Here is a 15,776-nt window from a genome sequence, read left to right as displayed (position 1 = left end):
TCCCTCCGCTACCCAGGACCACTTCATGGGTGGAGGTGGCATACTACCCAGAACAGCCCTTGACGTAGCTGGATGTCAGGAATCTACGGCTACATGGAGCAGGAAAGGTGCAGGGTGGGCACTCAGGGTCCGTAGGAGCCACTCCTGGCACTACTGCCTCACTGGTCACTTCCCTCCCACCCCCAGGCCCAAGCAAGTGTGGATGCTGCCATGGCTGGATTAGGCAGGAAGTGAGCCTCAGGAATCAGGAATGAGCAAACAGGAATTGAGACAGGGGGATCCCCCAGAGTCGAGCTGGGGAGGGGGGGCATGGTGGGGAAGACGGAAGACAGGAAGGGGAGGAACACAGAACAGCTCTTGGCACAGGAAGTTCAGCAGGAGCTGTGGACAGGGCTGTTAGGCCCATGGCCTTGGTTTCCTGGAAGGCCCTGGCAGCCTAGCAGCCCCTCTTCCGTACCTTAGTTTCCTATCTGTCCAAGGTGGGCTCAGCTCCTCCCCAGGGCCAGGTGCAGGACAGAAAAGGGTGCCCTTGGGATCCTTGCAGCTCATTTGCCTGAAATAACCACAGTGCTTCCTCTGGGACATCTGGGTGTCCCAATGCCCCCCAACACCCACAACAAGATATTCAGCCATAGACATGCTCAAACACAGCCACAGTGACAGAAACCAGGAGAGATGGCCTCCCCAGGCACCCACAGGGCTGGGTTGCTTAAGAACTTTTAACTAGAAGTCAGCCAGCTCCAGGTTCAAATTCTGGCATCTTCTTACCAGCTGCATGAAATGGGGTCTTTTCATCTGTCAGTATGGCACCTGGTGCAGGGATGGTTGTGAGGGTCAGAGGAGGTGCCCATGAACCACAGTGATTACTGGGCATAGAGGACCCATTGGTCAGCCAGCAGGCCGCCATCTTGGTCTGCCCTGCACACAGCTGGGGTGTGGGACTGACTGGCATCAGCTCTTTCCACCTAGAGTTGTGAGCGAGGCTGCAGAGAAGTTTGATTCTATAGTTCAAGTGTAGTTGGGCCCCCTTTTCACAAAGGATGCATGAATGATGCAGCACGGCCCCCGGTATCTACCATCGTGCTCTCTGCTAAATAGTTTTTTCTTATGAAAATTTGAGCATAAAAAAGTTGAAAGCTTTGTACCATTAACACCCATAGACTATATGTTAACATTTTGCTAACATTTGCTTTATCTGTCCCTCAGTCTAGTTTACTTATATTTGTATGTATTTATTTATTTCAAGACAGGGTCTTATTCTGTTGCCCATGCTAGAATGCAGTGTTGTCATCACTGCTCACTGCAACCCCAAATTCTTAGGCTGGAGCAATCCTCCTGCCTCAGCCTCTTGAGTAAGTGTAACCGCACCACAGGTGTGCATCACCATGCCCAACTAATTTGGTTAATTTTTCTATTTTTAGTAGAGACGATCTTGCTCTTGTTAAGGCTGGTCTCAAACTCCTAGCATCAATGGATACTCTGGCCTCAGCCTCTCAAAGTGCTGGGATTACAGAAGTGAACCACCATACCCAGCCCCATTTTATTTTCTGACACAAAGTAAATTGCAGAGATCAGTACTTTTTTTTGAGACAGAGCCTCAAGCTGTTGCCCTGAGTAGAGTGCTGTGGCATCACAGCTCACAGCAACCTCCAACTCCTGGGCTTAAGTTATTCTCTTGCCTCAGCCTCCCAAGTAACTGGGACTACAGGCCCCCGCCACAACCAACGCCCAGCTATTTTTTGGTTGTAGCTGTCATTGCTTGGCAGGCCCAGGCTGGATTCTAACCCACCAGCTCTGCTGTATGTGTCTGGTGCCTTAGCCACTTGAGCTATAGGCACTGAGCCAAGATCAGTATATTTCAACTCTACACACTTTAGCATGCATATCATTAACTCAAGTTCAAGATTTTTGTTTTTAAGGGAAAGTTTACATTTAGTGAAAAGCACACACTTTTGGTGTTGGGTGTTACTTTTTGAAACTGGTTACTGCTTAGCTTTGATTTGCCCCTGTAGTGTGCGGAGTGGGTGGATCTGGGGGTGGGGAGTGGGTAGTGCGCCTCCAGGAAGGCTGAAGCTTCCTCATTGGGTCCGGGTAGGGCGCTGGGATGATGTCAGGACTTAGGATCACACCCACAGGACTCGGGGGACAGGGGTGTGGACCCGGGTGCAAGTCTTGGCCATGCCACTTCCTAGCTGTTGGACTGTGGGTGCAGATGGCAGTCTGGCTCAGAGATATAGTGACCCAAGGTCACAAAAAAGCTTTGACTTCTCCCCTAACCTCTTTCCCCTCAGATTCTGTCCTTCATCACCTTTATCTGCTATGTGGCATCCTCAGCGTCCGCCTTCCTTACGGCGCCTCTCCTGGAGTTCCTGCTGGCCCTGTACTTCCTTTTTGCTGATGCCATGCAGCTGAACGACAAGTGGCAGGGCCTGTGCTGGCCCATGATGGTGAGGACCTGTCTCGGCAGGAGGGGTTGGCTGTCCCCCGAGCAGCCGATGAGCATCCAGAGGCGGCACGCGTCCCAGACCCCTTGCCGCAGGGAGAGGCAGTGTGCAGTTTGTTGGAGCCAGGCGGGCAAAAGCCGCTTCATTGATCCGGGCCCCACCTCTCAGCCTTCTGGGACCTAGGGAGGGTGTGGCGCCTCCAGAGCACGTGTGAGAGGCAGGGACCCGCGAGATGGACTTCTGGTCACCAGGTGGCGCTGGTGCTCCCAGCAGCGCCCAGGAATGTGCCTCCGCCGCAGGAATTTGAGCCATTTCCACCAGGCAGGCAGGTTAGCTGAGGACTTGCAGGGCTTACCCAGACCCCGCCATCAGGCAACCCTGATGGCAACCCAAGCCTTGCTTTCTTGTCTGGGAGTCCAGAGCCCCACCAGTGGACTTTGCTCAGTGACTTATGTCATGGAGAAAGGGTGGCAAAGGCTGTCAGCAACCTTCCACCCGCCCTAGCAGGGCTTCACCCTTTGTGCCCCAATTTTAGGGATGGATGCTCAGAAACCGTGATCCGTAAATGGATCAGCCACGAGTGTGGTTGGCGAGGCCTGGGACCAGGTCTCCCCATTAGAGAGCTAGAAGGGAGCAGGTGACAGGTTTTCCAACTTCTACCTCCCTGCCAAGTGGCCCAAGCCACAGAACAGTGTCAGCTGCTAGTGGGACACTGGAGGCGCCCAGGTCAGGGGGCAGAACAGGGAGGTAGCCCTCTGGTTGTGGTGGGGGCCAGGTCCTCCCCCGCCATGCTGTGCCTCTCTCTCCCCAGGACTTCCTGCGCTGTGTCACTGCTGCCCTCATCTACTTCGCCATCTCCATCACTGCAGTCGCCAAATATTCGGATGGGGCTTCCAAAGCAGCTGGAGTGAGCAACCCCCATCCCTGGGAGGGGGTGCCTAGAAGTAGCCCCTCAGGTTCACCCCACCCTTCCTGAAGCTGCAGATGCTGGAAGCATCGTCAGGTGGAAGCTGGGGCACATCCTTTCCCTTTGGGATCTTGTGCCGGTCCAACTATTATTACTACAGCCTCTTCTTAGAGCTTTACTCTACTCCGAGCTCCAAAAGGCTGCATGTCAAAGCAAGTTTCCAGCCCATTCTCCTGCTCAGAGGGGTCTGAGGGGACTTGGAGGGGTTTGTGCCTGCCACTCTGGGCTGCTTATCCTGGCAGGGCTCAACAGCCCATGAAGTGGGGGGCTGCAATGTCCCAGTGCCTCCTGGGTTGGAGACTCGGTGCTCGTGCTGCATCCCATCCTCCCTGTCTGCTGTGCCCCACAGGTGTTTGGCTTCTTTGCCACCATCGTGTTTGCAATTAACTTTTACCTGATCTTTAATGATGTAGCCAAATTCCTCAAACAAGGGAACTCTGCAGAGGAGACCACGGCGCACAAGGCAGAAGGTGAGTGGGTGCCCTCGAAGTATTTCTGCAGTGGCCTGCCCTCCCTTGGGGATGCCGGCTTGTGTGAGGCTGGGGTATGAGCATCTTCTCTCTCCCCATGGACAGGAAGTATTTTCACAGCCAGTTCTCACATCCCTTTATGTGGCTGTGGCCACAAAGCCAGTCCCCTTGGGGAGCACAGGGCTCCAGGGCCTCTGCTTTTCTAGAAAGGGCAAGCAGAGAGCATGCCTGGGCTTCTGGGCCTCCAAGGCTCCCTTCCTGGGCGAGACCCCAGGCAGCCATTCACCCTCAGAGCACCTTCCACCTGGGTTCTAGAGCGGCCACCTGCCCCATCCCAGCTTCCCCTGCTGCCTTACCTGCCCAGACCTAAGGGCCAGGGACCCAGGCACTTGCCCTCATTGCAGCACCCAGGCAAGCTCAGGTTTGTTTTTATTTTATCTTAAAAGAATGTGCACATGGCTCGGCGCCTATAGCTCAGTGGTTATGGCACCAGCCACATACACCGAGACTGGAGGGTTTGAATCCCTCTGGGCCAGATAAACAACAATGATAACTGCAACAAAAAATAGCCAGGTGTTGTGGCAGGCACCTGTGGTCTCAGCTACTTGGGAGGCTGAGGCAAGAGAACCACTTGAGCCCAAGAGTTTGAGGTTGCTATGAGCTGTGACGCCATGGCATTCTACAAAGGGCAACATAATAAGACTCTGTCTCAAAAAAAAAAAAAGAAAAGAAAAAGAAAATGCATAGCACTTGGGAAACTGAGGCAGGTGGATTGCCAAAGCTCACAGGTTTGAGACTAGCCTGAGCCAGAGCAAGACCCCATCACTAAAAATAGTTGAGCATTAAAGAGCGTGCATGTAGGCCCAGCTACTTGGGAGGCTGAGGCAAGAAGAGAACTTGAACCTAAGAGTTTGAGGTTGCTTTGAGCTATGATGCCACAGCACTCTACCAAAGGTGATCAAGTGAGACTCTGTCTCAAATAAACAAAAAGTGCCATGGACATTCTGGCCTCTCAAGATAGCCTTTTCCAGCTCAGCAAGGCCAGCTTGCATGTTACCTGATTTAAAAAAAAAAAAAAAAAAAAAAGCTGGAAGTTGGAAGGCTGGTTTTTCTCTCTGTGACAACACAACCATACCAACTGTCACATCCTTGGGGTGACTTTGCCCAGCACAAGACAGGGCATGTGGCAGGGGGTCTGCAAAGGTATGTCAGGGAGCATACAGCTAGCTTGGAGCTCACAGCCCAAGGAAGCCACCAGAGGAGGTCTTGGCCCAGACGGGCAAGAGGAGCAGAGAGGGTGGCAGCCTCAATACAGAAAGGCAGGCCTGGGGTGAAGCCCTGCGGCCCATTGGCTGTTTCCTTGCCCCACCCACTCCACATGCCCAGTAAGACTTTTATCAGAGAAGCTGGTGGTGCTGTTGGCCAGCAGCCCTGAGCCCACAGTGGACAGTCAGCAGATGTTTGGCTTAGCACCAGACGTCCCTCCAGGGCCCTGTGTCAGCATCTGTTGGCCCAGACACCTGCTGAGGCTGCCTTCTGCTGGGTGTGAGGGATGCCCAGATGGGCGTGGCTGGCCAGGAGTCAGACCCAGAAGGCGTGGCAATGGGCACAGCAGAACGTGCGCGGTGCTAAGGGAGGCCTTCCGATGGATGACAGCAGGACAGGAGATGGGGCGGGTGTTGAGTAGGGCGCCGGCCCCATATACAAAAAAATAGCCAGGTGTTATGGCAGGTGCCTGTAGTGCCTAAGCCCAAGAGCTGGAGGTGGCTGTGAGCTGTGATACCATGGCACTCTACCAAGGGCAACAACGTGAGACTCTGTCTCTAAAAAAAAACAAAAAAGAACAGGAACCAGGAGAGGGATGAAGCAGGGTGAGGGAGCTGAGTCTTGGTGGCTATCTAGGAGGGTGCAGCCAGAAGGGCACTTAGAGGAAGGAAGACCACACGAAGAACAGGTGTTCCGTCCAGGTGAGATGCTCAGGAACAGGTACATGTCCCTCTGCAGTGATACAGCTGGGCAGGGGGACGCCAGGCGCTCTCCAAGGGCCTATCTTCCCTGCAGAACCCGTGTTGTCCGAGGTGGGACTGACTGGCTAGGTTTAGGAGCCACCTGTTTCCTAACAGCTAGGCGGCGGGGGCCGTGGGGACTTGGGAACCCCAGAGGTGGTCCCTCTGCTGAACCCAAGTGCTGCCAAGCCCCCTGCAGCAGATCCCATTGTCTTCAGGCCCTTGTGACCTGCTCCCAGCTGCCTGCTCCTGGACAACCAACCCAGTGAACAAGTCAGTGGAGACACATTTGTCTTTGAATATTTGGAGAATTTCATATATGTGTTTGCTATATTATTCCCAGCTTATACTTTAGAATTGAATATAGAAAAGTCCTCAAAATCTTAACAAGTGCAACCCAAGAGGGGAGATTCAGGCCTTAGGGAGGCCCTCCAAGCACCTGGGGACCCCTCACTGCACCTAGCCCACCCTGAGCTGGCCCAGAGCCAGCAATAGCCTGGGCTAAGGTTGTGACAGATGGGGCCTGGCCAGGGAGGTGATGAGCATCAGGACATGGCAGCCAGCATGGGGCTGGAGTCAGTGACAGGGTGCTTCCCCTTTCTAGGGTGAGGAGTCCTAGAAGGCTCTATACAACAGTCTTCAGTATTGGGATTTCAGGAACCCTCAAGTCACACCTCACAGGCTCTTAACATAGAAAATTGCTTCTGATCACAATATAAAAAAAGGATTAGGGGAAGAGAATTGTAAAATGGCTAAAAGGAGGCTTGCTGATTTTCCAGCATATTTTAGTTTAGGGAACAAGAAAACAGCTGTCCTTGCCTTGTCACCTGAACTGATGGGTTAGGATGCAGGGGTACAACCCTGCCAACCCCACATCAGAATGACCTAGGGAGAGCTGGGAGGCCCTGGGGCATCTGGGTGGCAGTTGCAGGTGGAACACCCCCACACACACACAGACCCTGGAAGTGACAGCAGCTGCCTGTGGAGGGTCCCAGGCCTGGAGCCAAACCCCACACCAGGTAATGGTGGAGTCAGCCTGGGACCAGGCTGCTGCCAGCAACCTGGCTGTGCTTCCCCAGGGACATTCCCAGCTACTGTTGCCCACAACTCCTGCCAAGCGTCCTCTGCTTTCCTTTCAGAAGAAAGTTCAGACTCAGACTCGGATTGAAGCCTGACCGCACCCTGGCAACCCAAGCCACATGGCACCTCCACCCTGCACCTTCCTCACAGGGCTGGCTGGGAATGCAGTGTTTGGGGAATGGAGGCTGTGGCTTCTGGAGCAGCCGAGAGCTGCTGATGCACGGGGCCTGCCTGCAGTCTCAAGGTTACACCTGAGCCCATTGTACTGACTGGCCCTTGGCTTAGCACTGGTGGCACTGAGGGCACCCTGAGTCCCTTTTCTGTCCCCTAGACCTTAAGCCCTTTGACCGCTCTGCCAAAAACAAGCACAAGGAAACAAAGCCAACAGGGCCTTATTAAATAGCACCTGCTGCAGTAAGCAGTTCATGCTGCAAAGTCAGGGTGTGGGGGGCATCTGTGTTTCCCTAACAGGAACAAATACAGACAGGAACTACCACAGGGCTGCCCCACCAGGTTCCTGTGGTCTTTGTCTGCACATGGTGCTCCTGCTCATGCCGGTCACTTTGTCAACAAGGACCCTTCCAAGAAGCTTTTGTTCAAGGAGCACCAGTTCCCTCTTCATTCTTGAAGCAAGGAGAAAACTGACCTTTGCCTTATCTAGGAGAGTGGGTCTCAGCACCCACAACTGACACCTCACGCCCTTGGAAACCATGTCTTCTTCTATTCAGATGATCATTCTGGGTCTAAGACTGTGTCAAAGAAGAGCTAGCATACTAGCTTCCCCGGACCAAAAGACAGAGGGTCCCACACAATGATGGAACAGTGACAGCATTACAGGTAGCTGGGCGGGCCCAGCCAAGCCCTCTCTCTCCCTGAGGGCCGGCCAGCAGGTAAGAGCGTCCTGGCACCCTCAGGACAACGCACTTCTAGAAACCAGAGCAGGTCTCCTGGCCCCCTCATGAGACAAGCCTTCTGTGTTCTCCTGACTTATACTGTGTATCTGTGATGACTTTTTATAGCTTTTGTAGCTTTTTATACTTTTTTTATACTAAAGCAGCTTCTTAACCAATGGCATTTTTTGTGACTCTAGGCCTCTTGAATGAGCCAGAGTTCAGGACCCATGTTCTGGGCATTTGTAACCTTGTTCTCTTGCATGTGAATCTCCTACCCTTAAAAAAGCCATAACAGATTAAACCAGAATGACTGTGTGTGTGTGTTTCAAAAAGCCTTCCTTATGGTCGAGGATCCTATTAGGCTGCAACACAAACTGGTAACTGACAGCATGACACAGGGCATGCGCGCTTCTCCCTGTTGGGCACTAGGGTGAGCGTCTGGCCAGCATTTGATCCTCTTATCTGTTCCTTACACAATCCTGTTTTACAGGCAAGGAAACTCAGAGAAAGGTTAGATAGGTAGCCCAGGGCCCTCTCACCTACAGGATGATATCCCACAGCAGCCTCTGGAAGCCAGAACCTGAGTCTCTTATGGTTTAGGAAACTGGCTACAGGAGGGACCTCAGCACTGCAGCCTGGGGGGACCCTGGGTCAGCGTTCGTGTCCTCAATGGGAAGAGGCAAGGCATTCCATGCCACATTTTACCCAGGACAACTCTCAAGTGGAATGTGCTGAAACAGAAAGGAACATGGGATTCAGGCTCCACCTTGCCAGCCCCGGCGATAGGACAGAGGCCTTGTGCAGCCCTAGGATTGCAGCTCTGTTGAACCTCCGCAGAGCAGGGCTGTTTGAGGAACCAGATCCGTGGCCTTTAAGAGACAGAGGCGGCAAGTGAGAGTGAAGAAAGACACAGTAACGTTTTTACATGTCCATTTATTAAACAAGAATTCCTTCATGACAATTTAATACAATATTTATTAGCGATTAGTGTTGAGAAAATTATTTCCCTCTACATACAAAAATACAGATTTGAACACTATGAAAACAATCAAGACGAGTACCATGAAAAATTGGTCCTTCAAAAGAAAGAAAAGGGGAACATTGAGGGCAGTGTGAGGCTTTGTCTGCTGCCAGGGCCAAATCAACACACCAAAAGCTCTGGGAACCCCTGACCACTCAGATGTACAGAATCAAGCCCGAGAGCCATGGGAGCTGGGATGCCCACCCCAGGGCATCCATGTCAGTTTGATAAGCTGCCAGGATGGGAGCCGTGACCCACAACAGGATGAGCCAGTTTGCCAAATGGGCGTCTCCTCAGAATGCCCCATAGCTGTATCTTTAAGCTTAAAAGAAACAGACGTTTCACAAGCATAGTGTAATAGTTATTAACACTGCCCCCCAAAAGTGCCACTAGGGAAAGTACCAAGGAGTCATCATATTGGAAAGTTAAGCCACCTGACTGGATTTCCTTTATCAAATAATTATTATTCTGGCCCTTCACAAGGACCAAAAAGAGCTACCATTTTATGTCTTGACAAATCCATACCTTTATTTTGCAATGGCTCAGCTAGTTGACTCAAGATTTTTCCTGACCAGACATACATAACTGTGTCCTGCAGGGGTGAGAAAGCTACTGGAGAGTGTCCCTGTATCTTGTTTTCATCAGGCTTCTCAGAGCAAAGACTAGTTTGTTCAGGCCCGAAACCTGGAAAGGGCCACCGAGCCTGCCCAGAGCGTCCTTGAACCAATCCGAAATCTGAGTGGAGGTGGAGGTGAGAGCCCCAGAGACTGCTGAAGGCCGCCCCAGAGACTGCTGAGGGCCTCCCCGGAGAGCAGATACTGGAAGAAGAGACTGGGCCAGAGAACACCCTTGGGTTTACCAGGCCGAAACCAGTAAAAGAGCCAGACACGGGATTTTTGCCATTTCAGACCCAAAGAAGGGGAGGTCAGAGCACTGATGATTTTCTTTTTTAAAACACGGAATCACTGTCCCCTTACTGTTGGAGGTGAGCAGCGGCCCTCCAAACTGAGCAAGTGATTAATAAATGCCAAATGCAGTGACACTGACTCACAATTATTTACAGAAACATACTCTTACTATTAGACCATTTACAGAAACAGAAACAAGATGGCAGGGAGAAAGCAGAGAAGAAAAAGGTGGGGGTAGGGGTGGGGATTGTTCTGTTTTTCTTTTTTTAAAATACATAATGAAGTTTAAAGAGAAAATGGCCAAAACCTCGAAACCAACATTGTTGAAAACAATATTAAAAGGACATACTCTAAACTCATGCTACAAAAATAGTGTTATTTGGTTTAACTAAATGTACATCTTTTTTTCCAATTCCATGATTGACAAGAGTGCTTATGTGACACATGGAAGGCACCAAAGGTGAAGTGATTTATTGTCTTAAAATATACAAAAAGACAGATTTGCCTATTTTAGAAAAAAAAAAAATACTGTCATACCTGTAAATAAATAGTTTAGTGTTTCTGCCATGGGTTCCTGAACCCCTACAAATTTCAACATATACAAATAGTTTCATTCCTTAGCATTCTCTATAGAGGAACCATGTCCAAAAAAAAAAAAATCAAGCTATGAAAAGCACTGATTTTATCCAAAGAGGTCAATGTCATCATGAGGCAAGATTTGAAAACTCATTTTTATATAGGTTACGGAGTCCGAGTTGAGAAGAGGTGCCCCTGTGGGCTAGGCCAGTCTAGGGGCTGTTCCAGGCATCCTGCTCTCACCCTCACTCTCAGCCCTGGGCCAGTGGGTTCTGAATGTTTGTCTTCCTCACTTCTGCAGAAAGGGGAACAGGATCCTGAAACTTGCAAAATTGATTCTGAAAAAAAGCAAGCAAGCAAGTGAGCAAAGCGGGGCCCATGAAGGGAAGTGGCCATCAGTCAGGCCAGCCCTGCCCCAGGCACCAGGTCTCCCTCCACTGTCTTCATTTCCTGATAAAAAGAGGGTACTTATGGGGTGTCAGCAGTGTCATCCAAAGATGACTCAGATGGGATAGTTTCAGACTGTTACTGACTTCCAGAAAAACCACTACCAGAATCTTGTTTCATGCCATCTCTCCTTTCAGGCACAATTATGCAAAGAAACTCTGGGCCTCACCCTAAATCCCATCAACAAAGCTGATTAAGGTATCTTACTCCTAAATTAGAACCACAGAAGTTCGGACAGCTTGGAGTGTAAGCAGCATTAACCCCCTCAGCGAAGGTTCTCTGGCCTTTGTGTATTATACATCCCGAAGAAAACATGCTAATCTAGAGTCACCTGAATTAAAGTCTCAGCATGAAAAACACAGACAACAAACCAACCCTATGAAACAGATACACTATTCAAGGACCCATCTAAATTCTATGGTAGGTGAATTGCCAGTCATTCAAACTCAGTGGGCTTATGGGTAATTTTTTTCTGTCATGTTTATGGAATAAGAAAAACTAGAAAGGAATACAGAATCTCAAAGATTGAGAAATGATTTCAGACAAAAGAAGGGAAAATATACCAGGGCCTACTCCTCTGTTTCAAGCCAGCGAGTGTACAAATGCTACTTACTGGCACGAAGAAAAGTTAAACAGAACATTCACTTTCAGAAGAAAATTCTTCTAGATCTAATAGATATTAAAGGAATTTCATTTCTGAGACAGTTTCTAAAAGAAACATAAAAGGTCAAATATTTCAAATTACTTTCTCAACCAGACATACTGAATTTATTCATAAAAATCTTATGATTTTAATATCTGCTGAGGAGAGAAGAAACAAATCTTATAAAGAATTGGGAAAGTTTATAAAGCTAAAGGGCGGCAGTGTTAGGTCTCTGTCCTGTCTGAGAGAAATCCAAGCCAGATTTGGTCACCTGACTGGACCCACGAGTTCACAAACTAGATGCAAAAAAAACTCACCCACAGCACCAGGGAAGACCGGTCCCCGGCATTCTGCTCTTGCCCGCAAGCTGATTCTGGAACACAAGACCTCACTTTTCCAAAGACAAGAGGACAAGAAGGTAGCTAGCCAAACAGTATGCTTTTCCAAGATAGCCTGAGTTTGTAAACATAACTAATGTCATCAACAGGTGGACAGCAGGCGGAAGCTGGGTGTGCCAGGCGGCTGCCTCCTCCCACTTCCCAGGCCTCTTTCGCTGGGACCTCACCAGCCTACCATGCCGTCACCCTGCTGGGCCTGGATGCAGGTGTTAATAAAATAAGACAGACCTGGGCAAGAGAGAAACCCTGGATTCAGCAACTTCAGTAGGAACTAAAAAGGTACCTGGAGACTTCACAAACAGCAGCCCCTGGGCAGAAAGCAACTTTTTACTCTGCTCAAAGAATCAACCAGCAGCTCTTGGCCTAGGAAGTGTTTTCCCCTTTTTCCTACCTGTCTGATGTCATTACTTCTCTATGAACAAGATCTGGAGAAGATGACAATCCAGCAGTAGCACACTGACTTCATGACTGCTTTGTTTTGAACACAGATGGCACAACAGGCCCGCTTAAATCGCCACTGCCTTCCAGAATCAGCAAATAGGCTGTGTGGCTCCATGCTCTATTCGTCTGCTAGGACAGGTTCTAAGACCAACTCACAGAAAATGTTGCACAGAGATTAGACCTTAGTCCACCTCTTAGAGCACATGGGTGTGGGGTGTCTTCCCAAACAGCATGTGCAAGTCCTTGAGAAATAAGTAAGCTTAGGCCACACACAGGACACAACACACACAAGGGTTATTCAAGGCTCATTCACTGCAAGCACGAATTCACATACATGTGCAGACAAAGATAGTTAGTGCTTGGTCTCCCCAGAGACTGCCTGTGGCTTAACCCAGGTGTGACTCATTAGGAAAGCTTCAAAGAAAGGCAGATGAATCTGCAAACTTGAGAGTAGGAATATGTCAACTGAGACATAAAGCTCTGGCCAGAAGCACCCACGGAGGTCAGACACACTCCTGCCTGCCTGCAGACATGAGCTCTCAGCAACGGACCAGGCTCTGCCCACCTGGGCTCCTCTGCTCAAGTCAAGGACACTGCGTGTACTGGGGCTGTGCAGGCCACCATGTTCTTCTTTTTTCTGCAGACAAAAGGCATCTCCCTTGAATGGATGTTTTCTTTACTCTAAATCAAACTTCTCTACATCCACCCTTGCATGGCTTTATGTGGGGCCAAGTGTCTTTAAGCTTTCCTGGTAATTGCCCTGTATTAAAAGGAAAAGGCTTTCCCTCTGTGCCTTCAGCAGCATGAAGAGAGAATCAAGGAGAATCAGAAGGGAGAATCAGAGGGCTCAGCGCCTGTGGTTCAAGCGGCTAAGGCGCCCAGCCACATATACCTAAGGTGGCGGGTTCGAATCCGCCCGGCCCGCCAAACAACAATGATGGCTGCAACCAAAAAATGGCCAGGCATTGTGGCGGGTGCCTGTGGTCCCAGCTACTTGGGAGGCTGAATCAGGAGACTCCCTTGAGCCCAGGAGTTGGAGGTTGCTGTGAGCTGTGATGCCACAGCACTCTACCCAGGGTAACAGCTTGAGGCTCTGTCTCAAAAAAAGAAAAAAGGGAAAAAAAAAAAAAAAAAACCAAGTCAACCAAATCAGTGCCAAAATAAACTTTCTCTGAGGACGTCAGTGTTTGCATCCATCAAAAACCACCAGCTTCCACCAAATGCTTGAGGGTTTCAACTGCACAGTCTCCAGGAACAAATCCAAAGCAACTGCAGTTCTCTTCAAGTTTTGTTCCCACTGAAAACCAGTACCATCCCATGAGAAAACTGCAAAAACAAAGGTTGCTTCAGCCTTCAAACCAAAACTGACAGCCCCCAACCAAACTGACAATGGAACTATTAAATGCAAAAATGCTTCCTTCGATCTGCAAAGAGGTCATTTTAAGGCCCCTAAGTAGAGATTGTCTTCTGTTTGTACACAGAAGCCACATAACAAAGATACAGGTGTCTTTACATTCACCATAGACACACCTGTTCCCTTCAGAACTTTCCCTCACCACACTGTGATATAGCGGGATGTGTGACTGTGCATTATACCAACTGGGAAGTGTCCATGGATATTTCTGGTTCTAGTGGGAGCTAGTTAAATACTAGGAAATATGCTTAAAAAACCATGGGGGAGCCTCATGGTACAAAAGATATTAAATAGTTACAGGGATATAAATAATTCCAAAGGGTCTATCACCAAGGTCCTTATGAACTCCTAAGTTACTCTGTGGCATAATATGTCACTGTGTTTTATCATCTGTCATTTGCCACATCTATGGGCTTCAGAACTATTTCTTGCAGCTGAAAACACAACCTTGGGAGGCCAATCACCTGTCTCCTTTTCACCAGATAATAAACTAGGTTTATCAAAGTGACTCGGGAAAACTTGGGCAACAATCCTGCCTGAATGGTATTCTTGTTTTCAATCTCACTTCAAAGGCAGCCTTTTACTGAGGCCAAGAAACATGATTCCCAGATTTCTGCTAAAGCACAGGGTGGTCCTTCCAAGTGTGCCCTTTTAATGCATGGCTGAGTCTTTGTGGCCCTAAGGGAGATAAGCCCAATTTTGACTATGCGTACACACTCAACAAATGCAAAATAAATACATAAATGAACAGATAAAATCCAGATGTGATAATCTCTCCCCAGATCACTCCACGGACTCGGATCGAAGTCTGTGAAGCATGACTTGTATTGACTTGCGACATACATGGGAAGAGGGCTCTATCAGACCCATTGGCAGCAGGCCCAGCTGTGATCAGGCCGAGCTGCCCTCACTGTGGGAAAAGCAGGGAAGAACCCCAGTGCACACATGGCGCTTGACCACTCAGCCTGGGCCACTGCCATGGGCGGGAACTGTAGCAGGAACTGTAGCAGAACTCGGATTGCACTGGATGTTCTATTTAGGGCGCTAACCCAGAACCCCAACCCTTCAGAGACAGCACAGCACAGTTACTGTAGCATCCCCAGCCTAGCGGTGGTGCCTGGCCAACACTGACATCAAATGCTGCTCTTTTCTGAAGAATGCAATGCCTCAGAGGCACAGGGGGGCCCGTCCTCACACCTACTCCCCCCCACCCCTCCATGTTAGGATTACACAGTGCACTGCTACAGCTGTAAACATTAACCCTGGGGACTCACCACATTACTGCACAATCTTGCCGCCAGCAGTAAGTGTTTTTTTCCTTGGTGAGGACTAACCACAAATATTAGAGCTAGAGTGAGTTTGTAAACATTAAAAACAGCTCAGAGAGTGAAAAACCTGACAAAACGACTTTTCCATAAAAGATATAATTAATCTCTAATTTAAAAAAAAAAAACTATAGGATCAGAGGGGCTCATTTAACTCATTCACCACAATGAAAATCTTCACTTTATCAAGAATAAATCGAAAATCTTAAGTAACTAGGATTTCCCCTCAACAACTTCCAAAATTGATGATCACGGTTATGACTCTGAGGCACCCAAAAGGACAGTAGTGCCTTCGGAAGGGACGTGTCCTGGTATAAATTCAAGTATTTTCAAATCTTGGACAAATCTATTCAGAATCACTTGAGAACTCTCAGGCATTGAGAAAATGAGTACACGTCCCTAACCCAGAGGTGTGTGTGCCTGTGCTGATTTGTGACACAGACAAACACACACCTCCTACCATGGTCCATGCAGCCAGCCCATGGGCAAGTGCTTTGACTGGTGGAATGGACAGGTTTCTTTCATGGCTTTTACCTGAGAAGGTAAAATTATAGAAAATCTGCAACTCAGCCTCAAAATATTTAGGGTAGGCAGGAAGCTGGAAAACAAAACGGTCCTCATTTTCCTGGGGAAAAATCTGGGATTCGGGAAGGTGGTTCATTTGAGGAGGAATGAAATGATTTCTCAGCAGGGTAGGAAACAAAAGGTCACCTTCCCCCAACCCCAGTCAGCAGTCCTGTGGG

General features: G+C 49.3%; 1 protein-coding gene across 1 annotated transcript in view; it reads left to right on the top strand.

Annotated features, from left to right (window-relative positions):
• CMTM3 (CKLF like MARVEL transmembrane domain containing 3) overlaps positions 1-8,165 on the top strand; it is a gene marked incomplete at its 5' end in the record, with an annotated part of 9,613 nt that extends 1,448 nt beyond the window's left edge. Inside the window, 4 exons of the mRNA XM_003799447.3 lie at positions 2,292-2,447; positions 3,256-3,351; positions 3,761-3,881; positions 7,027-8,165. Of these exons, the coding sequence (XP_003799495.1) occupies positions 2,292-2,447; positions 3,256-3,351; positions 3,761-3,881; positions 7,027-7,055 (402 nt within the window). The remainder of the gene's footprint in view (positions 1-2,291; positions 2,448-3,255; positions 3,352-3,760; positions 3,882-7,026) is intronic.
• Between the last annotated feature and the right edge of the window lie 7,611 nt (positions 8,166-15,776).

The sequence above is a fragment of the Otolemur garnettii genome, unplaced genomic scaffold (genome assembly GCF_000181295.1).
Source record: "Otolemur garnettii isolate 467f Iridium unplaced genomic scaffold, OtoGar3 scaffold00151, whole genome shotgun sequence".
Taxonomy (NCBI): Eukaryota; Metazoa; Chordata; class Mammalia; order Primates; family Galagidae; genus Otolemur; species Otolemur garnettii.
The sequence above is the reverse complement of the archived record's forward strand: the minus strand, read 5'-3'. Positions and strand labels throughout refer to the sequence as shown.